The following is a 26318-nucleotide window of genomic DNA, read 5'->3' on the forward strand; positions in this document are numbered from 1 at the left end:
ACTGACATTCTGACCAACAGTGTGAAAAGATTGTTTTCTCCACAGATTTGCTAGTGCTTGTTATTTTATTTTATTTTTTTTCTTAAAGTAATAGTCATTCTTATTGGGGTGAGGTAATAGCTCATTTCCCTGATGATTAGAAATATTGAGAATTTTATAATATACCTGTTGACCATTTGTATGTTTTCTTTTGAGAAATGTCAATAAGGGTCTTTTGCCTATCTTTTGATTGAGTTGTTCAGTTTTTTTTTTTTTTTTCCTGTGACTTCCTTATGTATCTTAGATAATATTGAAAATTTATCCCTTGTTAATTGTGTAGATTGAAAACATTTTTTCCCATCTTTCCACTTTGTTTTCTTTGCTGTGCAGAAGCTTTTAGGTTTGATATAATCCCATTTGTCTACTTTTGCTTGTTTCTTGCACCTTTAGGATCTTGTTCAAAAAATTCTTGCCCATTCCAGTGGTATAAAGCATTTCCCCTAATGTTTTCCAGTGGTTTCATATTTGCAGGTCTTATGTTTAAGTTTTTAATCCATAACATTTTTCTTATAAAACTTACTAATATTTCAAATAATCAGATTGTCTTGAAAATTTTACTAATGTAGCATGGACACATGGGCAACATTTATAAAAAGCATTTATTGTGCTCTAGTAATATTCACTATATGAAGCATATCAAAATCTAGGGAAAATTGATAGTAATTTAAATGTTAAAATTTATCTCTATAATTGACATTTTTCTATCTAGGCAATTATGTAACAAATAATCTTTAAAAAGCTTTTCATAATAATAAAATTATTTTGTAGTTTTAGTTGTTTAACATTAGCTTAATACTAATAACTTTTTTAGTGATTCATTATATTAAAGGGAAAAAAAACCCTGTTTCTTCAAAGAAGATATATTCCACAACAATTTTCTGTGTATCTCCTGTGTAGGAAAGTCAGTAATTGAAGAATACTATAATTGTTAAATAAGATGCAGTCCATTTATGCTTTTATGGATTATCTCCTCAATAAATATTTGCATAAGTTCGTATCAATTAAACAAAGAAGTCTAGAAACTTACAGTCTTTCAGATCTTTAAGTGCTCATTTAGCCGTAACTGGGTGTCTTACAGAATCAAAAAGTGGGCGGCCCTCACAATGCCTTTCCTTCTCTTTGTTAGGCTTCATGTTCTGAAACCTTATGCAGTTTCAGTCATTTCTTTTCCTCCTTAACTGTACTGGTTATTTGGTGTTTGATCCTAAATATACATGCTGTGGAGATTTATTTGCAGAGAATGAAAGTATATTTTTATGTGTTTAATGGAAAAGTTTGGATTAATTGAGAAAACATGCATGTTAATGAGATTGAGAAGTAGAGTTTTAAAGATCAGACTCTTTTAGGTTTTAATTACACTACTTGCACTTATCCTGTGTACTATAATAGAACTTTCAAACATTAAAACCCACTTTACAGTATCATCTAAATTACTCATCTCATTGTTCTTGCCACACTGTATTACTAAGCTAAGTAATATTTGTAATTATATTGGTATAAATCTGGGACTTCCTATCAGACCTAATTACAATTTCAGCACTTAGCTGAGATGGGTTAGTGACCTTTCATATAGAGGGCACTGGAATGCACTAATGCATTTAGCCTATCAATTAGCTTCTTTTTTACATTCATTCATTATTATTATGCCTCAGTAAATCAAGGAAGCATTTATTAACCTCTCACTAAATACTTGGTACTGTGCCTCAGACTGGGGGCACTGAGACCCAGCTGCTCTCAAAGGTTGCTCTCTTTAGGTTATATAAGACTTAATGACAATAATGAGGATAGCAGGGACAAAAGTAACCTTTATTACCCAGGTAATTGATAGGCTTACATGTGTTTTCATTTAAGCCTTTTAACATCTTTTGTTCAGAGTAAGGTCATATTGGTCCTACTAAATTTAGACCATTTATTTTACTTTGGCATTTTTGATGCCCCCCCCCCTTTTTTTTTTTTTTTGATCACTGATAAAGTAAAAGCTGAATGAGGACAAACAAGAAAAAGTAAGTGGCTCATGAGTCATTTGACAGCTGAAATTCACACTCAATTGATGTTTATGTAAAATGCCTAGCTTTCTATTTTTATTGAGCTCATTATTTTCTTCCAACAATAGAACCTATATTCTGCCTAGTACATAATATTCTATAAATAGCAATTTTAAGGATTAATCTTAAATGTTGCTAGATTTAATTCAGGTTTTCTCACATTAACTTTGATTCTAGTCTCCATTATTTTTATAGATTTTTAGAGTTCTTATCTGTGAATATTTTTTGAAGTTCAAAAGTTTAAAAACATTAATTGAGGCACATTTCTGTATGCTCATGGTATCTGCTAGTGTGTTGTGGTATTGCAGTTGATCTGTTTGACTGAGGCATGCTGTTCTTTATCTTTGTTTTTCAGAAGGCCCTTTTTGTGTTGTGAGAGTTAAACAGCATGATATTTTCTTGTATTCAGAAGGATGGTCTCATAGTCATTTGACATTTACCATTGCTTTTGAATACAAATAAAATCCAGTGTTTTATGAAAAGAGAACACTGACTATTTCTATCAATGATTTAAATTAAACATCTGGTTATTATGTCTCTTTTCCTGTCTCTGACTGTAAGTTTATTGTAATGTTTATTTGTACTTGATATAAATCTTTTGGTATTTTACATCTAATTTGGTCTTCAGTGTATTCGTATATTTGACACAGTGCTCCAAAGCAGCATGTTTTATATGTAAAAAACTGAATGATTCTGAGCATCGTTACAGAAATATGTTTATAATAGTTCATTTTGTGGCAATAAGTATTAAATTCAATATCATTTACTTCAAGAGATCTTTACAAAAACTATTTTTAATTTTTAAATCCATTGTCAAAGAGGCAATCTCCCCATTTTCAATTTTTAACTTTGATCCTGAAAAAAAAAACCTTCATCTAGTCCTACTATTTGTATCCTCATTATCAAATATTATCAAATGATCTTTTCATTTAAAGTTGACAATACATGCCTATGAATTAGGAGCAATTATTAAAGGATAATAATATAAGAGAGATGAAGGATTCTTTAGCACATATTAGCTAACATCATAAAGCATAACAAAAGCCAGGGTTTTTCATTGCTATAACAAAATATCAGAGGCTGTTAATATATAATGAAAAAAGATTTATCTAGGTAGGGCTGGAAATCTAAAATAAAATGGCCCATGTGTTCCACCTCTGGTGAGGTCCCCATTGTATCATGGTGGCGAAATACTTGCAGAAGAGATCTCATGGTGACAAAGGAAACCAGAGGAAAAGTTCAGGGGTCAGGGTTGCCTTTTTATAACAACTTATTCTTGTAGGAACCCCAACTGAGGTCTCATGAGAACCACCATAATCTGTCTGAGGCTAGCACCCCCAAAGAGGTAATCACCTCCCAGTGGGCTCCATTCCTTTAAAGATTCAACTAGCTCAACACTGCCACTCTGAACACCAAGCTCCTACACATGAATCTTTGGAAGACAACTTAAACCAAGTCCAAACCATAGCGGTGGTTGTTGAAGTGAATTATGTTGCCATAATTTGCTGTGTGTCTATTTTATTTATGTGAAGAGAGCTATTGCATGAATGCATACTCCAAAATTTGGAGAATTGCAAATCTTAGACTGTTGTGACTAGTTTACTATATAATAAAGTTGACAACATATTGCTAATTCCCTTATATGTCCTGAAGTTTAAAATAATAACTATAGATATTTTCTATTTAAATAAAAATTTCAAATAAAACCGTTTGATGTTTGTTTGGCATATACAATATTTTAAAAAATTGAATTAGTTGTTAGCACATTAAAAATTGGAATAGTTCACGTAAGAATTCTGAATTTGGATCTTTTGAAAAAGTTTTGGATCCTGCAACACAATTTTACAGAATGGGGAATGGGCTGTTTTCTTGAACTTCTTCCCAGTTCTTCACTTTTTGCACCAGGCATGACCACGCTTTTATATTAGCTCCCACTTTAGTCTACAACCTGAATTCTCCTTTAAAACCCAGAATGTAGAGATTTTTAGATATTTCATATTTTAAGTCAGATAGTTATTTTAGAGTATGACAAGATGTATGACAGATAATTGAGACTTAATTGGTCTACCTAAATTAGTTTTTTGTTATTTCAGACACCAGAACTTTGACCACTTGGTATAAGTTAACAAAAGGAAACAATTCAGCTTACAATAAGTTAAAAGCCTCAGTTTTTATTGATGGCCTTCTAAGATGGAAAACTTACTCTCAGGATAAGATAAAGAGGGTTGAACTAGTTTGCTAAACTCCTTTCAACTTCAGATGTATTATTTAACGTTATTGATTTTGGTTCTGGAGATTAACCACAGAGACTTGGATATCTAAGCATGTACTCTTACCACTCAGCTATAACTTCAGCCCATAAGGTTGTTTGTTTTTAAATGAATTCATTGGTAGTGCTTAGTATTTCATTCGGGATTCCTTTGTTTTTTGTATTAAAGGATCTTAATACTATTTTTTATCTTTTCTTATAGAAAAAGCCCTATTTAGTCTTTTGAGTTTATTCAGGTTAGAGTTGTGACATGATAGGTTACTTTTCCACCCTGTGTAGTGAGACTGACGGTACCTGGCTCATGTAAAACTCAATGAGGCTTTATATAAAGATTTTTCTAACTCCCTTGATCTTCTCTGAATGTTTATTCTGTTTCTTTCTTCAAATTTCTGTTGATTCAATAAAAAACGGTGATATTTAGAAATAAAGTTCAGAAAGGATTTGAGCAGGTGTTGGTGTTATAAAATATTTGCTGAGTGCCCATTGTGTTTTATTTCCAGAATTGTTTTTGTGAACATATGCTATATATTGTATTTATAAGTGTTCCAGCACTGGGTGGATAATCTACCATCTTCTAGTGAATGTCATGTCACAGTGGACTTAGAATTTTATTTCATTTCAATCCCCTAATATTACTTAATTCTCCTAGAGACTCAGATTTAAAGATTGCCCAAGGGGACCAAACCTATCCATTAAACCCAGCAGGCATAGTTGAATTTGAGCTTGAGAATATTTTGATTTCTATTAAAGTTAAGTGGTCTGGAGATGAGTATTTGAGTGTAGAGTATAACCAGTTTTCTCTTATAAAAGTCTAAAAACGTGGAAATAAAGAGGAAGCAAAAAATAATGCTGATTATTTTAATGGCATGGTGGTTCTTGCCTGTACCCATCTACTCTAGGGGCTAAGGCAAGAGGTTCACTTGAACTCAGATGACCAGGGCCAACCTGGGAAACATAGTGAGACCTCATCATTAAGAAAAACAAAACAATAATAATGCTTACTATTGAAGCGGCTTCCTGATGGTATTTTCAGCAGCACTGTTCTTCTTCAGTAGAATGCAGAGCAGTCTGACTGAATACTTTTGGTACCTAATAACATGGCTGGGCTGGCTAGTTGGAGCTTTAGTAAAACTGAGTTTTAACTTAATTCTGTAATCCACTGAATATTTTTGTTTTTATTGTATGACTTTCATATTTTTGCCAAAAGAATAATGAAATATATTTTACTGAGTCCTGGGAGGACTTCAGGATCAGAAAAACATCTTTCTGAGCAAGTGATGTTAGTTTGAAGTAGGCATATTTTAACATTGTCTTATATTTACATATTCATAATTATTTGTTAGACCATCCCTAGAATGATAGTATGGTATTGAAGCAACCAGTATCCAGGCTTCCAACCCATCTGCAAAAGTGCTGTCTTCTGTGTCTTTCTATCCATTAACCCTCTCTTTAAAACTGTACTTGGTTTCGAAGGTCTAGTGAGGTCAGAGTGTATAATACCCTCCCCCAACCCCTTTTCTTCTTTTCTAGAGCAAGGATAATAACAATAGCTAAAAATAGATACTGATTTATTACAATCTGTATCAGACATTGTTCCATTTAATCTCTGCAACAACCCTGAGAAAGAAATGATAAACTCCAGACAATGGAATTAAAGCCTAGAGATGTTGGACAGCTCACAACTAGGGAAGACAGGACCAGAACCCATTTTTGTATGCCTTTAAAACCCAAGCTGTAACCACTAAGGGCTCCTTATCTCCAGTACCTTATTCTGCCTCAGACCTAAGGGGATCATATGTCCTGGTAGGCTCAGGAAAGTCTCACACCATGCCTGTCCTCTTGGTATTCTTTGATTTTTAATATTTATCCTGCTCCTGCTCCCTCCTGAGGTCCTAAATGTTTTACCTTTAATAATAAGGTAATATGGTTATTAGACCTCAGCAGACTATGCTTGATAGCTCTGAACATCATTAGAAGTTATCTTCTCTTTTCCCTATAGCATATCTAAAAGGTGACAAGTTTTGGATATTTCATTATACATGTGCAGTTGAAGATTTTTTAAACAACTTATTTTGTAATAAGAAGTATTTTTTCCAAACAATTCCATTTGTAAATACTCTTCATTTCTTATGAGATTTCTTGAGGAAAAGTAGAAAGTCTTGTCTATTTTTGTACCACACCTGACTCATAGTTAGTCTCAAAAAAATTTCACATATGAATTTTGTATAGTTATTTAAGTATGTAATGGCACACATTTATTTCACTTTCTGTGAATATTTCTTGTCATTTTTAGCAAATAACCATTACCAACTAAAGGATAACCATTCTTGTCATTTTTAGCAAATAACCATTACCAACTAACTCCTTTAGTTGGAGAATACTTCTCTTCCTTCTAAAGAGAAGGAAGTTAATTTCATTGATGGTTTCAGTACCTTTGGTAAAAAATGATTGACATGACTAATCTGTATACTTTTTTATATACATATGATTTTTCAAATATTTGGTGGTATTTTTCTACAAAAGGTGAAACTTCTTTGACAAAATGATGTATGTATTTAGCCTCACATAAGATTCTTACTATATTCAAATTTAAAAGAAGTCTGTCAGTTGTTTAGTAGTAGTATTGAATATCAGTTGTTATTGATTCTTTCAGTATTTCTAGTTACTAATATCATTTTTAAGGAACTGATAATTATCCTGTAACCCCAAAGTATTTCATCTAGTAAAATCACTTAAAAGGAAAATCTGTATGAGAGGCATATTATCTCAGCCTACTTGATTTTTAATTCCAGTTCTGGAAATGAGAAGGAAACTGGATTTGTTGTGAATGAGTTTGGTCTAGTGGTTCTCCAAGTTCATATTAAGTTGTCTAATAGAATAATGTGAATCTTTATTACAGTACTAACATGTAATGATAATTTTAACTTTTATATTTCTTTGGTACTGAGTGAGCAATAATGTGTTAAGTGAACATTTCTACAAATAATAGAGCTTCTATTGAGTTATACTATGGGTATTCCTGAATGTGTTACTCTAAATATTGCTACTAACTTTATGTTTTCCAGGCAATATAAAGATGAATAAACAGATATATAGTAAGTATTAGTAGCAGGGTTTTTGTTTTTTGTTTGTTTGATTATGGCACCAGGGATTGAACCCAGGGCCCATGAATACTAAGTACGTGTTCTTCTACAAACTACACACCAGCAAAGTTTGTAGGATTTAAAACAAAAGAAAACAAAGCATGTTTTCTATGTTATGAAATAAAAATTCATAATCAAATTTTGGGAAAGACTGGGATACATTTTATTTGATGAAGAATGTAGTTTTATGAGCCTATGGTTTTGGCTCAAATTTTTTTTAAGTTGCCAACAATGAAGGAAATCTTCATTTTTTAAATGAAAACAATAGTTTATTGACTACTTGGATGAATTTTACCATCGTTCCCACCTCACTTTTTTCTAAGAGTTATTTTATGCTTACTCCCTCAAACTGGAAATGATAATTAAATTAACTCACTGTTGTCAAAATTTTTAAATGTATGATAAATGAAGCCCAGTAAATAGTGAAAATATGAAAAAGGTGATTAAATCTGACAATTCTTTTAAAAGGCTTGAGATGATAAATATCTCCTGTGATTAGTAATTAATTTAGTGCAAGGGATTTTACTTCATCCTAAAGTATTTTATGAACAGTGGCGTAAAGAAATATTTCAGAAAATAAGTACACATGTTTAACCAGAGAAAAATTGCTGGGACTTGATTGGTAATAATTAAAAATGGCAGACCTGACTTGCATGTACCTGGGTTATTTTCTGTATGATAGTCCTTTTACAAATTAAGAAAGGGGGTAGTTTCCTGAAGACATGAAGAATGACAGAATACTTTTAGCTTGAACCCTTTTGACTCATGAAAATGGAAAAGTTTTATGTGTATAAATTCCTCAACTGATAAAATATTTACTTTAAAACAATGTAAAACAGCTCCTTACTTATTGAAGTATGGATAAAAGCAAAATATACATTAACACAAGTACATTGCAACTAATAATTTCTCTTAAAATGAATATGAAATTTTTTATATTTAAAGAAAAGGTGAAATAATAATGGTGGTTATAATGAAGTGGTACATCACATTTTTCTATAACTGAATTCATGGCTCATCCCTCTGTTGATGGCATATATCATTGTGTGGCCATGTGCTATTTTAAGTCTCTGTCCTTTTAAGGAGGTCCTGTGTCCTCATCTTTGGCCCTCTTACTTTTGTTTCACTTCCTTTCCCCAAAACCGTGCCTAAGGCCCTGCTCTGAGAAGTTAATTTTTATACATGTATACTGAAAGAATTATAAATTCTGCTTTTGTAGGATGAGTAAATCTGCTTTTAAATTTTCTTTCATACATTAGCTGAAATCCAGTCAAACACTCCCTTTCTTCTAGATTTATTTTTTTTCTGAATGAAGCTGATATTTAATAAACTAAGGATTTAATGTCATGGTCTGTATTCAAATAGAGCTTGCTTTATGTATTGTATGCTCTTTATTTGAAAGCCATAATCTCATTATTTTAATAAATAGAATTTTAATATTCAGTGATTGTGTTTTGTCCTTGTATTAGGGACTTCAGAATACTTTTAAATGAAGAACTAGAAACTTAACTTGACTTTCTTATTAATTGAAAAAAGGAAAAGGAAATAGTTACAGCATTTGCTCTTTTCCTTGGTGAGAAAAGTCTGGATATATGAAAAAAAAAATGTTGCAAGTTTTTCCTTAGCTATTCTAGTAGTACTTTTAAGTGATGCTCTTTAAATATATGTTTAGTATTTGGTTGATTAATACTATGAACCTAAACATACTAATTAAGGCCAGGTTCACATTACAACAATTATCTGGTTAATTGCTCTGGTGCAAAAATAGGCTAAAAAAAAAAATCCATCAAAACATCAAGTTGTGAAAGCACTGGCAGGAGTTTCAAAACCACCAAGCATACCTACTGCAAATCACATCAGCAAAGCAATTAATTTAGGCTAATTGCTTTTCTGTTTGTTCAAGATGCTCTTTGGAACTGTCTTAGAATCCTGGCAATTAAGATTAGTAAGCAATATAATTAAAAAAATGTTAGAATAATCACTATTTTTCAAAAACGATAACTATTCCATATAACATATAGTGTATCTATCACCCATGTAAAACTTTGAAATAATTAAACAAAAAGGTTATTTTAGACATTTATAAGATATTTAAAAAAATAAGTTGAGGAGTACCTATTCCTGAACTGTATGATATGATTACCTTAACCCCTGTTTTAATTTATTTTGCTGCTGTGACCAAAAGATCTGACCAGAACAATTTTAGAGGATGAAAAGTTTATTTGGAGCTCACAGTTTAAGAGGTCTTAGTCTACAGATAGCCAGCATCATTGCTCTGGGCCTGAGGGAGGCAGAACATCACAGCAGCAGGAAGCAGCTTAGGACATGAAAATCAAAAAGCAGAGACAGCTCTCACTCACCAGGGACAAACTATATACCACAAAGGCATGCCCTCAGTGATCTACCTCCTCCTGGTACACACTCCGTGCCTATGGATACCACCCAGTTAATCCATTCAAGTGATTAATACACTCATAACTAAACAGTTTCACTTCTAAACTTTCTTGCATTTTCTCACACTTGAGCTTTTGGGGAACTACTCATATCTAAACCTTAACAACCCCTAATTATCACTTTGAATGGTCTACTTCAAGTAATTCATGCCAAGATGCCTTCATCAATGTGAAGAGATATAGCCACCAAAAGAGGCATTGACTAGTGACATTTCCTCTAGAAGAGCATTATTTGGCTTCTCATAACATAATTAAAATTTTAAAATGACTTTCTGGGACTATGACAAGAAATTTAGAAATTATTGAGGAAAATATTTGATATAATTAAGGATAAATATCAAGTTTTATTTTAGACTTTTTTTTTATTTGTTAGTAGAAGTATTATTTACTGTAAGTTTTTATCTTTTCTTAAATCAGTATGACTAGCTCTCTCAGCCTAGCTAATTAACTACATTTCAAGAACCAAATTTTCCTCTAGTGACCATTTTCATGGAGCAGAATAAAAGTATCTGATCTTTTACAATGACATATTTACTTCTTTATGAACTTCATAGTTTCTAGAAGTGCTACATAGTCAATCTAGATTTCTTAGTGACACTATTTGTTATGGAATGTTCAATTTGAAAGCTGCTTGTAAAAGGTAAAAATAGCAAATCAGATAGAAATAAATATATTGATAAGATCATATATAAACGTGTTGAGGACTTTTAGAACATAGAAAACCACCCAACGAACTGAGCAAACCACTTCCCAGTCATTGGTTTTGGATCTTGATCTTTTTTTAAAATCTGTCACTGAGGCAAGCAGAGCAGTGTTACTCCATTTTGGGAAAAATACAAACTAGTACTTCTTTTTCTGCCCTTCAAAACTTGAACTCCACAATTCCTTATAGTTGAAAGATAACATAGGTGCTATAAAAATCATCTCATTTTTCAGACTATAGAAGATTGCAAAATATAGCTACAAGTTTTTCACATCTGTATATGTGACATTGCCTACTTTTCCATTAAGAAGTGGAGTCTGTTTCTCTATCCTTTTGCATCTGGGCTGGCTTTGTTACTTGGTCTGACTAATTGTATATATAGTGGAAATTATGTCATGAGATTTCCAAGCGTTGGCTTCAACTTCTGTTCTTGCCTTTTTGGAATCATTCCATCAACATGTGAATAAGCCTAGACAGTCTCTCTAAGGATGAGAGACCATGTGAAGATAAATACATGTAGCCAGCAGTCAGGATCAACTGTGAGACATGTGAGATCCTCATAGACCATCCAGTCTCAATCAAGCCTTCAATTTCCTGGAGTCTCGTGTAGTGAAACCAGCAGAAATTTAGCTAGGCCAAAGTCATGTCACTGGCCCCAGAGTTATAAGCAAATAAAAGTCCTATTTTTAAAGCTACTAAATTTTGGTGTGGTTCATTACATAGCAATTGATGACTAAGATTCTGACTTTGTGGTTGCTCTGTGCTGAAGACTTTATATTAAGTTGGGCAAGGTGCTAAGCATCTTTCTTTCATTATCTTAATCATCACATTAATTCTGTGACATAGGTATCATTATGCCCTATTTTGTAGATGAGATAAGATAAGGCACAAAGAGGTCATTTTACCTCTTTCTGACAATCACAGCTAGTAGGTAGAGTCAGAATTGAATGCATATCTGTCTGACCTCAAAGCTCCTACATTTTCCTAGCTATGAAACTACTACCAGTAGCTTATTCTGAGTTTGAAAATACACTTGGTTGCCATAAACAGTCAAACCTACCAATGGAGTCTACTGAATATAAGTGCTAGCTAAACATCATTAAAATATCATTATAGTAAAATAAGTATCATCAAATAAGTATTGTAATAAAATAATGTCCATCTGCTGTTTCTAGTATTACTATTTAATCTTTAGTATTAAATATTTATCCTTTTCTTCTTTGATGTCACATTAAGAGGAAATAAAGAGAAGGAGACTTTGCCTTAGAGTAGTTATGGCTATCTTAATCATCATTTTATTTTTACCTTTCAACATCTATGCCTTCAATAATAAGTCTTACAGGACATAGTTTCTGTGGTATATAGGTAATAATGATATTAATATTTGCCAAAAATTCCCACAAATAGAAGTTGGGATTTTTCATTTTTGAAATGCATTTATTCTTAATTTTAACTATCTCCTTGACCATACATCAATAAACCAGTCACTGTAAGTAAGTGACTCTGATATATTTATCATTGCTCATCTTAGCATTTACCATAGCAGCACACTAATCAGACCTGCCTCTAGGTTTTATTGCCTGTTGAATAAAACCTTGGAACATTTCCTCCATGATTTATTATAGTATTTTTAGAACTGGTTTCATTTGGGAAGTAGTTTTCATTTTTTTCTTTTAACGTGAATTTAAACTGAATTTCTCTTTTGGTTTTGACTTAATTTTTTCTTTATTAATAAATTGCCAATGTATTTAATTATTTTATTGCATGCCCATAATATATATGCACACACATATTTTTCTATGCTTGGAATATATATTTTAAGAATCTTATTTTTTGTTTGAGGAGAAGAGGAAGAGAGTTTGTTGCATATTTTTGTTAGTGTTCATTTCTACTCAGATGGGTTATAAATTTTTTATAATGTATTAATGACATTGGAATTAAAATTATGTCCAGAAATTGTGACTTTTTCACAGTCCTAAGCTCCTATCCAGAGCTAAGGAAATGCTTATTGATTGACTGGTTGAATGGCAAGCAATCTAATTTTAAAATGCTCCATAATTGTAATTCAAGAGTTAAACAGGCACTCACTGAATTCGCCAACATAGAAAGGTGGTTTTTGCATGAGGTACATGGATGCTATTTTTAAAATTTGTTCTTTTTAGTTATGCATGATGGTAGAATGTATTTTGACATATCATACATATATGGAGTGTAACTTCCCATTCATGTGGTTTACATGATGTGGGTATGGAAGTAATTTTAATTTAAATGACAACATGTTAATCTTACTGGAATTAAAAAAAACTGAATGCAAACAGAGGGAGAAAAATCCCAAAGAAACATGTTATTTTTGTGGCAGCAATTTGTTTAGAAGAGGAATGACAAAATAAGACAATGCCTTGACCTTCTTTATTTAATTTAGCTATGAACTTGGGAAAAAAAAAAAGGAGTTGTTTTTTGTAATATTTCTGCAGATTTATATACATGTATGGGATGACTATCTTTGAAAAAAATGTACTTTACTATAGTTAATATTTTGTATATTATGATCTTATTAGAATTAGAAACTTTTAGTAATTAATCTATAAATAGATGCCAGTCTTCTTTTTGTTTCCAAGATTTTTCTTTCACAAGTTTATTCACAGTACTCAGACATCATATAGAGGAGCTTTGTGTGTGTGGGTGTAGGAGTGTGTGTGTGATGGCCCTTGGCAGCCATCTATCTCTTAAGTAGGACATAACAGGGAAGCTTGTTAGAGGGGGAGAAGTATAAAGTATTACCCAGTAGGCCCTGACAGACATTTAGACATCCACACATACAATACTGCTACTTGATGGTCACCTCCTTTGTGAAAAACATAACTTTAAATAGAAACAAAGTCACAGTAATTTTATAGTGCTGTCTTTCTGTTATTTATTGTATACACACTTACTTGCCTTGTGATTTTTTCCTCTGATAGTATTTTTCTAATGTTTAATTTGAATGATTGTATTTATCTTTACTAACTTGTCACTGTTAGTTGTACCATATGTTTCAGTCCTCTAAGTAGACTCTACAGGTGAACATCACACTTAATAAAACATTTAGAATCTGTGATGATCCATATTGACCTTGATTTGGGGGAATTTATGGGGGAAAATAGGGATAATAATCCAAAGTAGCAGGAAATCCTAAAATGCAACTCTGTGTTTTATTACTGCTTATATTAGCATTGATTTTACTTCAGCAGTCTGTTGGAAGAATGATGTCCTTTAAGCGTTTAGGTAAAGTAAACTGCCTAGGACTAAACCCGGACCACAGTTAATCTTCAAAATAGCTAATCCTCAGGTAGGTAATGAAAAACCTATACATATATTACTTTGAAAGTTCTATTAAAGTTATTATTTAAAATTTACTAGTCATATACAGATGAAAATTCCAGAATATGAAAGATATGTTCTATTCATCAGTAATGAATGTCAGTCATTTATTTCAATAATAGCATTTGCAAACTAGGTTCAATTTTGATAAAGATCCCAAGACTTAGTACAAAAGTAATTTTCTCAGTGAGACCACCCCTTCTCCCTTTTTTAAATTTTAAAAGAGTAAATATATCCAACTGTGTTGTTTGGTTTTAAGTATTTGTACAGGTGAAACTTACTGCAAAGTGGAAACATCAACAACTTTGGACTTTCTATATTAAGGGCAGCAAGGAATAAACTTTTTTTCAATTTTTTTTTATTTTCTATGACTACTTTTGACATTCACAAATTATGTCATTCATTTTGACATGTAAATAAGAAAATGAATAACTTTCTGAAGAATTCCTCACAGGTGCTTAGACACATTTCCTCCCATTTTCTCATTCCTCTTTCCCCCAGGAACAACAGTCCGATCTCTGAAAGAGAGTAGTTTTCTCACAAGCTTTTGTAAAAATAGTCTTTCTTTCCCTCTGATCCATTAAAGAGCATGTGCTTCTTGGCTTTTTTTTTTTTTCTCCTTTAGATTGTGTCTCCTTTGCTTTCTTAAAGCTATACTCTGCTTACTTGTTTATTGATAGTCACTGATGACATTTTCTCTGGTAATTTTTACCTCTTTAATTTGGATCTTCTCTTTCTTAACTCTGTACAATATTTTCTTTTATTGTTGTCATTGATGACATTTTCATCTGATTCGTGACATATTCATTTGAAAAAAACATGGCATTGTGAAGAGTTTTTGGTCATTGACATTTTGGCAAACACTTGCCAGTGGCTACCAGAGAAGGTCAGTTAGACTCAGACCGAGGAAATAAATTACCCTGAAAGGCTTCTCTGTATACTAATGAATAGAGCTTACAATGGGAGTTGGGAAGCTGGGGTCTGTTATGTTTTTGTTTTCATTTTGTTCCAAACTTTCATTGTTGGGTCATTCACTATATAACCTTGGCAAACTTATTTGAGTTCTCTTTTATGATTGGGGTAATGGTAACCCAACTTAGTGAAATGTTTGGAGACTTAATCATGTTTCAAAAGCACCTTGAACATGAATCATTAGTTCATTATTAGAATGGTGGCTTGGGTGTTACCATCCATCATCAATGCTTTATCATCATCCTAGCCTTGTGGTTTCCTGCAAATTGACAGTGAAGGTCTTAAATCAAACTTTGTAAAGACAGTAGCAGATTCTTGAAGGTTACTTACTACTTAGCATATGATAACACTGAAGTGTTTGTAATTATCTTGGGAAAATAAGGTAATTACAGTGTACTCATTGTGTGTTTTCATAAACATCTCTTTGTTCCCAGATTAAGTGGACAAAGTATATTTAGGTTTGTAATAAAGATTAAAAAGAAAAACCCAGCAATCTTCACTTATATTTTATGTTTCCATAAAATAAGATCCATCAATATATGCATTTATGAAATGTTTTTCACTTTGACTTTTCATCAAAATATATTTTAATGAGTCACAATTTTTAAAATATACTTTGACTATCTGACTTTGACTACAAAATTATAGTAATTGGAGAGTAAATGAAATTCAAAATATTCCAGGAACCATAGTTTTAATTTCTAATTTCTAGTTCAGTTGAGAAGATGAACCATTTACTTAGTGCTCATATGTAATTTTGAGGATTTTTTTGTATTCCAAGAATCTGATTGGAAGTGATGGCAAAGGCAGCTTATTCAGCCTTCTACCTACAAACTCTAGGCTCTTCATCTGTTGCATATGGTTTTGAGGTTTTGTTTTTATTTATTTTTTTATTTTTTCTTCTTTTTCAACCTTTTCATTAACTCTCATCTGGGTCCATTCAGTTAATATATTAAATCACATTTTTACTATCACACTCAAAATGTTTCTTAAACTTAAGAGATCAACCATTTACAAAATCAGATTATTTGTTCTCAGTTTTTAAGAAAGACAACAGAAACATCCCCTTAATTTCAAATTGCAGAGATTTTAAAATACAGGTATTCACTGGTGTGTTTTTGCTGGAGTTGAGCAGGCAGTACTCAGTGGACTGCTTAAGGGCAAAGTCCTAGACGTAAGACAGGGAAAGATGTATACTTTCCTTTATGCATGTATTTTGCAGGCTTATAAACATGCTAATAATGACGTTTATTCTGTTTTTATTGACAGCTCTCCAGATTTGATTTATTGATATATCTGAAACACAGTGGAATACAGCTTCAAAGTCTCATTTGACTCTTTCCTTAGATTTTTGTCAGTAGAAAGATTAATATCACAGTGTCAGAGAGAGAATATGTATTTTTTTTAATCTGTGTAAAGTGAAATGTTATAAGGGAACTGTCAACTGCTTGGAAATGGGAAAGGGAGGTGGTAAAGGGAGGTGTCTGATGTGCGCTCTTTCCTTAGGGGGTAGTGTGTTATCCCACTCCCTGAATCATAGTTCTAATAACTACTGCCCAAGTGTATTTTGGGGTTTCTACTGTTGTTCCTATTTTCTGGACTTCAGAATTTCACATCCTGTACAAGCCAATTAAAACATGAACTAACAAACTGCAGAATAATCCATTTGTGACTGTCAGGCGATGGAGTTGTGACATTTATACCTGCTCTTTCTGAAAATTTTTACCATTGACTGAGAATTGTAAAGAACTTCTGAGTATATTCATCTAACACCTTTGTTTTGTAGTTTTGAAACTTTAGACTCAAAGATAATCTGTGACTTGTCCAGGTTTATGCTGCTAGTTAGTAACAGAAGTGGAGCTTGACTGTTGCTTTCCCTCGACTGTGAGGATGCTATATGCCCTTTTTCAGTTCCTCTCTCATGTTTCCTTATCAGACATGGATTTCTTACTAGCACTTATTTTCTATTATGGCCTAGAATTGACTGTACTCTCTCTGGGTTGTAGGCTTTTATATCTCTTTTATGTTCATCTGAATGGCAAAATGACACACACACACACACACACACACACACACACACAGACACTCAATAGGATTTTAGCAAACAATTTAAAAAAGAAAATTGAGGCTACCTAAAATCTCACTATTTAGAGATTTCTACCATTTGTTTTTGTGAACATCTTTTTAGATATGCACTTATGCATGTGTAACAATATTTTGTAGTCTTTTTCTTTGTATACTTTTATGTATGTCTCCTTAGAGTTAAATTCTTAAAATGGAATTTCTGCATATCAGGACATACATGTTGAAAATGTTTGTATATCTTGCTTAATTTCTTCTAGAAGGATTATACCAATATAGTCTTCTGCATCTTCATAGAAGAGTTTGTATTACTCCATACTTGTGTCAACTTTGAATGCTATCACAACAATTTTGGAGCATTAAAAATGATGTTGGATTGGGGTCCTATCTAGTTCAGTGTTAGAGCCTGTACTTTGGCATGCATGAAGCTCAGGGTTTAAATCCTATCACACACAAAGAAAAAAGATGTTAAGATTTAAGAACTAAAAATCTCAGAATGAGTCATTCAAACCCAATGTATTTCCCATTAAGAAACAGTATAGTATGGTGGTTATGAGTACAGGTTCTAGAATCAGTCTGGATTTGAATCCTGACTCTATCACTTCCTACCTATTTAGCATTTGGCAAGTTACTTAACATCCCTGTGTCTCATTTTCATATCTGTAAAATGGGGACAGCAGTAGTGTTACTTCATGAAGTTATGTAATTTAAATATGATTGTATATGTAAAGTACTTAGAATAGCTCTTGGCACATTAAGTATTTAGTACATATCAGCTATAAAACTAATAATAATTATTAGCAATAAGTGTGTATTGATTTCTGTCTACAGTTTATAGTGTACAATGTAAGAATGTAGTGTTTGAAAAGGAATATTATGACAGTGCTCAAAAGCTCTACCATGTATTAGAAGAAATAATCAACTTAAAAGCACTATAGCATAGGAACAGTGTTGGACTAAATCATGATTAATTATCAAATGAGTAGTACATTTATTGAAACATAATCCTTTTATAATACTTGGTAGAGCAATACAGAAGTTTGCTCTACTGCTTTGTATTCTTTCTTTCTTACAAGGACAAACCCACTTATGCTTTTGTGTAGTTTTATGTTCCAGTTGGTACCACATAGTCCTGGTTATTAGCCATCTGATCAAATGTTATGTTTGGATGATACATTATATAGTTAACTTATTTCTGCTTGACATCATCTTTCTATGGCTATCATTGTGATCGTAATGTGATACCACATTTTTGCTTTGGTCTGGGAATTATTTTGATTCTTAAAAGTATCTTTGCCCCTTTATTCTATTTTAGATTAATTTGTAGTTTAATTTAGTAGATATTTTATTCTGTTTTCTGTTGCTATGACAAAGTCATTGAGGCTGAGTACTTTATTTAAAAAAGAGGTTTGCTTAGCTCCTAGTTTTGTAGGCTAAAGTTTGAAGATTGAGCAACGCCATCTCTTGGCCTCTGGTAGGTCTTCCTTGGTTCTATTAAAACAAACAGTGGAGGAAAGGAAAGAGGTGTAGAAGGGGTTACATAGACATTGGAAGCCAGATGAATTCAGGAGCTAGATGTGCTCTTTTTATACCAACTTGCTGTCTCTAGACCTTCTGGGGTCCTGCAAACTACATTAATCCCTCCTGAGGATAATGACCCCAATGTCAACCTTAGACTAGGGCCCACCTCTTAGAGGTCCTGCTACCTTAGCACCGCTATACTGGGACCGTTTCCAGCAGTGAATTTTTAGGGGATATACTCAATCCATGTGCATATCATGGTGGAGGACCTTTGCAGGTGCTAGGGAAAAACTCATTCTTGTCTGTTATTTGTTCCTTATAAATGTTAGGAGAGAAAATCAGGAAAAATAGTTTATTGTCAGGTTTGAGATGATTCAACATGTTACATCAAACTAACAAATTGAAACTTTATTTTTCTGTAACCAAAGGGAGAGATATTTAAGACACCTAGATAGAAAATTTTAAATTCATAAATAAAACAAATCTAGTTTTTCTTAGAGTTCTAACGTGATTTTCCAAACAAGTATGTTCATAATGCTGAACATGTTTTGACCAATATGTAGTTCTCTATATCTTTTGTACCTGTTCTTAAAAATGTTTTAAAGTCCTGAATTTTTGACTTCTTATCCCATTTTCCATTATTTGATTGTCATTTGAACCTTCCTATCTATTTCTTTACCTTTGGTGTCAAATAATGCATTTAAAGAATTGAGACCTTAGTTTTTAAATTATAAATGTAAAAGTGGAGAGGCTGATTCTCTGATGAGCCCTGGCTAAAATGAAACATATAAACTCTTTTATTATAACTATCTTTTAATTAGATATTACCAAAGGCTAGATGAAAATACTTGTCACACTTGGATTAACTACATAGGATATTCATGCTGTGAATGATAAGGGACCTCGATGACTTTTTTCCTGAACTAATTGAGAACATTGTAATGTAGGTGTTTGATTCAATACAATTTGTATTACTTCTTTAACAAAATCATTTGTTATGTACCAGGTAGTATGTTTACTACTGGTGACATATTACTGAATTATAAATGGACTCTACCCTGAGTTAATTTAACCAGTGAACAGCTGCCTAGAATTTCAGGAACCTCCCTGCATAGCATTTCAGAATAACAGCAGCAACCACTAACACTTTTTAGCACTAACTCTGCAAGTTATTTTTCCAAGTACTTTACATATATTAAATTTAAAGTAATCCTATGAGGTTATTTTTATTCCTGTTTTACAAATAAAGGGACCAAGGTGCAAGAGATGGAAGTAATTTGTCCGGTGTTAAACAGATCTGATACAGTTGGTGGCTCATGCCTGTCATCCCAGCAGCTTGGGAGGCTGAGGCAGGAGAATCACAAGTTCAAAAGCAGCCTCAACAGCTTAGCAAGGTGCTAAGTGAGACCCTGTCTCTAAATAAAATACAAAAAAAGGGTTTGGAGATGTGGGTCAGTGGTTAAGTGCCCCTGAGTTCATCCCTGGTACCAAAAACAACAAAAACAAAAGCAAAAACAAAAATAGTTTTCTATTTTAAATGAATGCTTTTCAGAAGAATTATTGACCTTTTTGTTTTGTGTCTGTTAAACGTTATGAGATGTAGTTGCTTATCTGATCCAAGAAGACGTGAGATAAAACAACAGAATATAATTTCATTTTTTGTTCATTTTCTCAGATATTTATTGAGCACCTACCCTGACCAGACATTTGGGATAGGCAGTGAGTAGAACATTTGGGTTCCTGACTTGCAGAGTTTACAGTTTAGCAATACTTACCTCTCATATAGTTAAGGGATTGCTATATAATTTTGTTAACACTTTTGCCACATTTTGTTTTCATTATTTCTACTCACCCTTTTAAGCTCTGCTGAGCACACTCTGAAATCTTATTTGCTGCCTCTATAATGGTTGCCCATTTTTACGTCTGAAAATATTTTAATTATGTATATTGTCTTTTATATAACCTGTATTTTCACACATTGCACAATAACTTCCCTAATCTGCCTATTATATGCCTAATTTCATTACTCTAGTTGATGGAAATGATCCCTCACTCTAATTTAGATCTTCTTACTGGTTTTCAGTGCCTAACACAGATATTCTATATAATTAAAATCTCCATTGTTGTCATATTTCTTTTTATAGATAGAGGAAATGGTTAAACTCTTTTTATCCTAATGAGAAAATAGTATTGAATCCTGACTTGAATTGTCTTTGGTCAGTAATGTGATCTGCCAAGGACTGCAGCTGATGGGAAAGAGTTGGACTGTATAGAATTCTTGGGATGCCAGTGGGTAGCAATTTGTGACAAAAACTAACCTACTGGCTGAGTTTGTGTCGGTTTTTCTTTCAGCATGCTGTGATTGTTTTCCTAGGGTGTCTCCAGCAGGCAATCACTTTGCAAAATCCTGTTTATTAAAAAAAGATGTCCCATTCTACCTTTCCTCCAAGGATATAGTGCTTCTTGATGTGATGGCTTAAAGGACAAGTGACTGCTGACTTCCTTGAGGCTCAATAGCAAGGTAGAGGGAAGGGTTCTTGTACTCAGGCAAAAGAAATGACTCCTTGCAGAGCCTCAACTGTGAGTCCTCTGGGATGATTTGGAAGCTGACTTTTCCCCAAGGCTCTTGTCAATACTTTTACCTCCCCATGGAAATATATGGGCGCAAGGCAGATGTGCCTGCATGGATCAAAAATGGGGATTTGGTTATTACTATTTTTAGATCTTCTAGAGAAAACATTCTCTCCTCTCTTGGCCTCTTACCAACTGTCCCAGATAACATCAATTCAGTTTTGACTTTCAAACCTGTTTTCAGATCTGATTTTTGTCTTCAGGAGAACTGCCTCTAAGTATAATGGAAAGGGCTTTCCTATGGGATTTTAGTCTGTAATTTGGATATTCAACCAAACAATATAAAATGATTTATATATATATAACAATATAACATGTTTTTCCTTTGGGTAACTTATTTTTGTTTTGCCCCAATACAATACTAGCACAGTTTTACATTCTCAAAGCCAATGTTTGAGACCTTCTTCCTTTACTTTTTATTTCACAAGTAAGTAGTGGTTTGTCTAATTACTGAACTGTAGTTACAGTTATAGAGAAAAAGGTCAGTGTAGTCATTGCCAATTAAAGTAGGAAAAAGTTACGTTTATAACTATAAATGTAAGAGCCATTATGTCAATTTAATGCTGTTCATCAGTATAAAACCATTTTCTAGGATATATAAATCTAATTTTGGTATTATACTTCACTTACCTTCTTAAAGGGTTTGGTGTTGCCTGGAAGAGATTATTGCAGGCAAAATTTATTAATTGTGCATTCTTTCATTGTGACTCCTCATGGATTTTAGGATCTGAGTTTTATAAAAACCTCACCATGAGTAGAAATAGACATTTCAAATAACTGATTAACCCTTCTGTTTTTAGGCATTTGACAAAGGAAAATAACCTATTGAAATTTAGTTTATAATTTTTTTTTCCTTATAGGGATACTCCATTTAAAATTCTCATTGCAATCATGTTTCTTTTGGGAAATATATAAACTTTTACTACCCTAATGAGAGAATAATGCTGCAATTGAAGTTGACATTGCTGTTTTTCGCTTTTTTATCTTCATGAAGTATTTAGGATTTTTAGCTCATAAAAAGACATCATGGACTTAAAAGAAGTTAAGAAAATATGATGGAAAATGAAATATTTTTGTTAATTTTACTCCTTACGAAATGTTTGTCTGAACTCTTCCCCTTGTTTTATTCTGTTTGGGCTGCTGTAACAGAATACCATAAACTGGGTTTCTTATAAAGAACAGAAATACTTCTCACAGTTTTCTGGAGGCTAGAACGTTCAAGATCAGGGTGCCATTCTGGTTGGAGCTGGTGAGGGTCTGCTTCCTTGTTCATAGTACTTTCATGCTGCATCCTCACATGGTAGAGAGATGAACTAGCACTCTGGATTTTTTTATAAGGACAGTAATGAAAGAACTCTGTCCTTATGATCTAATTACTTCGCAAAGGCCCCAGTTCCTAATATCTTCACATTGTGAATTAGAATTTCAACATATGAATTTGAAGGGGTTACGTAAACATTGAGAACCAGGGAAGATGTGTCACATATCAACAGATTTTTTAAAAACTTGAAAGGTTAACTTCCCATGTCATCCTTTTGCATTAGAAATTTTTTGGATCAAATTTCACAGTGTTTTGAATCAAGGAAAGGGCCTAAACTTGCAAGGGTTCTGAGAACATATCTTCAACTTGATAGTCCAGTTGTAGGTTTTCCTATCCATAGTAATCATCTGTGACAGTAGGCCAAGTACATTCTGATCTTTATTCTCTGCTATCCTTAAAAATAAATAAATTTTAAAAATCGCTTTACTCATTGAAATACCACCCCTCACTTGCTGTGGACTTTCCTATTTTCTTGGTTCCTTTTTCCTTGTTTTAATAAGATTCAAGGTTTATTTTCAGACTTGTGAATCTCCTCTTAACTACCTTTACCTCCTCCGGTACCTTCTATACCTAAGAGAAAATGTAAAACTGAAAAAGCCTATTATGACTTTCTTTTCTTGTTTTAGCTTCCAGATGCTATTGTCTTCAATTCCCTAATCTGAATATTTCATGGTGTATTATCTTAAACTCCTCCTAAGTCTGATTCACTCAAACTCAAGCTGAAAACAGTTCCACTTATCTACAGTCAGTAACTTCTATCCTACTCCCTAGAAATCAAATTTTGTACTGAATTGATTTTAGGATCTTTAATATTAGGTCTATGTTACTGAAATAGTGCTTGGCTCTGCTTTTTTTTCCTGAGTCTACTTAGTAACATTTGAATACATTAGTCCTACCTCCTTTCCTCTTCATGTACATACACAATATTAGAAATGGTTGTTATTGCCTTATAGTTATAGTTTTATTTGTGGAAATTTGATATCTTTAAAATGTATAAAATAACACAGTTTGCTTAATCCCTTCTTTTTGAGGTTTATTGTTTCCTTGTTAAAGATACTATATATATTTCATGCTAAAATTTAGCTTTATGTATTCAGCAATTTTATTGCTATTGGGAATAGTGTTGGTTCAGTATTATTTTCTAGTTAAATATGTAAACTTTGTACTTTTAAACATAATTTTGAATATTTTGTAATTGGGCTTCTGAACTTACGTAGTTTCTAATAGTTTTATAAATGATTATCTTGCATTTAGAAGTAGACAGATATCATCCAAAAATAATATATTTGTCTTCTGTAAAGGTTTTGCCTTTTATTTCTTTGTATGTCTAACTATGTTTTCTAAAACTACAAGAGACAGTTTTGTACTTAAAGCCTAATTCTTTAAACCTACTCCTTGCTTTTTACATAAACTTTGATCTTCTTCTTTTTACTATTTTTAAAAAGCAGATATATTAATGAAATAAAATGGCAACAGTTATTAATGGAAAGTTACCTTTGGGTAATTAGGGTTGAAAGGTGGCACACAGAAATAATTGGTGCATTCATTCTATATAATGTTGAACCTTTAAAATGCTAAACTGAGCTAGATTTTTTTTATTCCTATCAAGTATAAATCATTGACTTTCAGGGTTTTTAAAAAAATCTTTTCTTTCTCTTAAGTAGCCACATAAAAATATAGTTATTTTCATAAAGTACCATTATATGAATTGATTTTACATATAATACATTGAAACCTATAATTTATTTACTCTTTTAAATTTTTTTATTTTTAAAGAAAAGCTGAAGTTGAATTCATTGCTTATTGAGTCTTCATATACTGATCCTAAAACTTAATAAAACATAGCATATGTGATTTTTTTACCAAATAAAAAAGTTTTATTTGTGGGGGTTTTTGTTTGTTTGTTTGTATTTTCTCTTCATAAAAGTAAAAAGAAAGAACCTTTCTTTAAGAGAGATAACTTGGCATGTTTTCATGACTAGATATATGTAAAATATACTCTAGTACTGATTTAGAATTTTAGAACCCTTGACAATGTATTTTTAAAATATTCCTCTGTAGGCAAACAAAATGAATTATTTGAAATGGAAAAGTCTTTTGGAAATAAATCTACCCCCTTTCATTTATTTATTTTAAAAGATTTCCCCTGACCATATCAAACTGGTATGTTGTCCTTTGCTTATTCTTTTTCTGATTTGTTCAGTGCCATACTTAGGAGTGCATGAACTGAAAAATCAGATACTAGATGATGCATATTATCAGATGGTGGGTATTTGCATATCTAATAGGTAGATCTAACTCTTGTGTTTGGATTTGTTAAATAAAATACACTTATTGAAATTCTTTTTTCTTAGAATAATATAGATCATTGAAAGTATGATTAGAAATAAAATTATATAATTCAATTTTTAAAGATTGTTTAGTTCTTTGTATAATTCTTTTGACCTCTGCTACTTTAATTATTTTAATTTTTCAGTGCCTGTTTACCATGCAAAAGAGCTAACATATTTGCATTAGAAACAAATTATTATTCTTGAAACTTCAGATTAAAGCTGGAGTTTAATTGCTTCTATTCTTTTCTTTTTTATTTGATATGTAGTGATAGAAGTATATTTTAAGAAAAATCAATTTTAGACACAGTAATAGAATGATTCTTAAAATGTGTTGATACCAAGTATTTTTATAACAACAGATTTATCATTTCTTTCAGTGAGGAACAAATAATTAGGGTTTGACTCTAGGTTTCCACTAAAATCTCAGCAACTTTGCTACTTTGTCTATTCCAGAAATTTTTAAATTCCCATTATGTAAAATATAACTATCTTTTTTTTTACTTTAATATGTCTAGCATTTACATGTAGGCTTTTATAATTATATCACATTACTGTACATTTCCCTAGAAATTATGTGTGTATATTAAAGACAGATTTTGTTCCTGGGTTGCATACATTTACATTTTACAATTTATAGAAGATTTCATCTTCAGTTAATTTCATTAATTTTGTCCTCAGTTTTTTTTTTTTTACTAGAAAATACTTTAAATGGGATGATAATGAAAACAGAATATACAAAAATTTATAAGATATACATGAACATATATGGACGGGAAATTTTATAGTTTTATATCTTTATGTCATAAAATAAGGATTTTTAATCATGTACAGGATGTTGTTGATAACATATTGTGGTCTCTGGATATTATTTTCTTGTGAAGAATGAATACTGAGTTTGTTCTAGCAGTTACTTAAATTACTGGATGATCACTTTGACCATGGGAAGACTTAGTTTTCCGTATCTTCAGCAAGGGTCTGCTTTAACTGTGTTCTTCCTTCTAGTGCAACTCTGTGTTGATATGCAGTTCTTACTCCTGAAGTAGGATCCTTTAGGTATTCAGTGAAAATCTCCATGTTTCCTGCAACCTTCTCAATTTTTGGACTGGAACTTGAAATTCTCATTGCTATGGGCAACTTCTGACATCTGGGTTCAGCTCTTTTGGTCTCCACTGAAGTTTTCCTCTGCATATTTTAGAGGTTGACCTGTGCTTGTCCAGGTCCAGCCAAGGATTTAAATAGAGTTCAAATGCAAAATCTTCAATCTCCTTCCCCTCCTTCTGCTCCCTGCTTTGTCATCTCCATCATTTTTCTCCTTTGGTCACCCCAAACCACATCCTCTCACTTTCCAGGTCACTGAACTTCTGCACAAGTGCTATTCATCCACAGGAGGACTGGGCAGTGCCCTCTGGAAAAGCTGCATCAATGTGGGACCTGTGTGATTACCTC

At 32.4% G+C, this 26318-nt stretch overlaps 1 protein-coding gene across 3 annotated transcripts in view; it reads left to right on the forward strand.

Moving 5' to 3' along the window:
- Positions 1 to 26318, forward strand: part of FBXL17 (F-box and leucine rich repeat protein 17) — a 544511-nt gene that overhangs the window by 217968 nt on the left and 300225 nt on the right. Inside the window, exon 7 of one of the 3 annotated variants that reach the window (XM_079143523.1) lies at positions 20263 to 20306. The exons of the other annotated variants lie outside the window; for them this stretch is intronic. Coding sequence (XP_078999649.1) covers positions 20263 to 20306 — 44 coding nt within the window. The remainder of the gene's footprint in view (positions 1 to 20262; positions 20307 to 26318) is intronic. 3 annotated transcript variants of the gene reach the window in all.

The sequence above is a fragment of the Sciurus vulgaris genome (genome assembly GCF_902686455.1).
Source record: "Sciurus vulgaris genome assembly, chromosome: 6".
NCBI classification, from domain to species: Eukaryota; Metazoa; Chordata; class Mammalia; order Rodentia; family Sciuridae; genus Sciurus; species Sciurus vulgaris.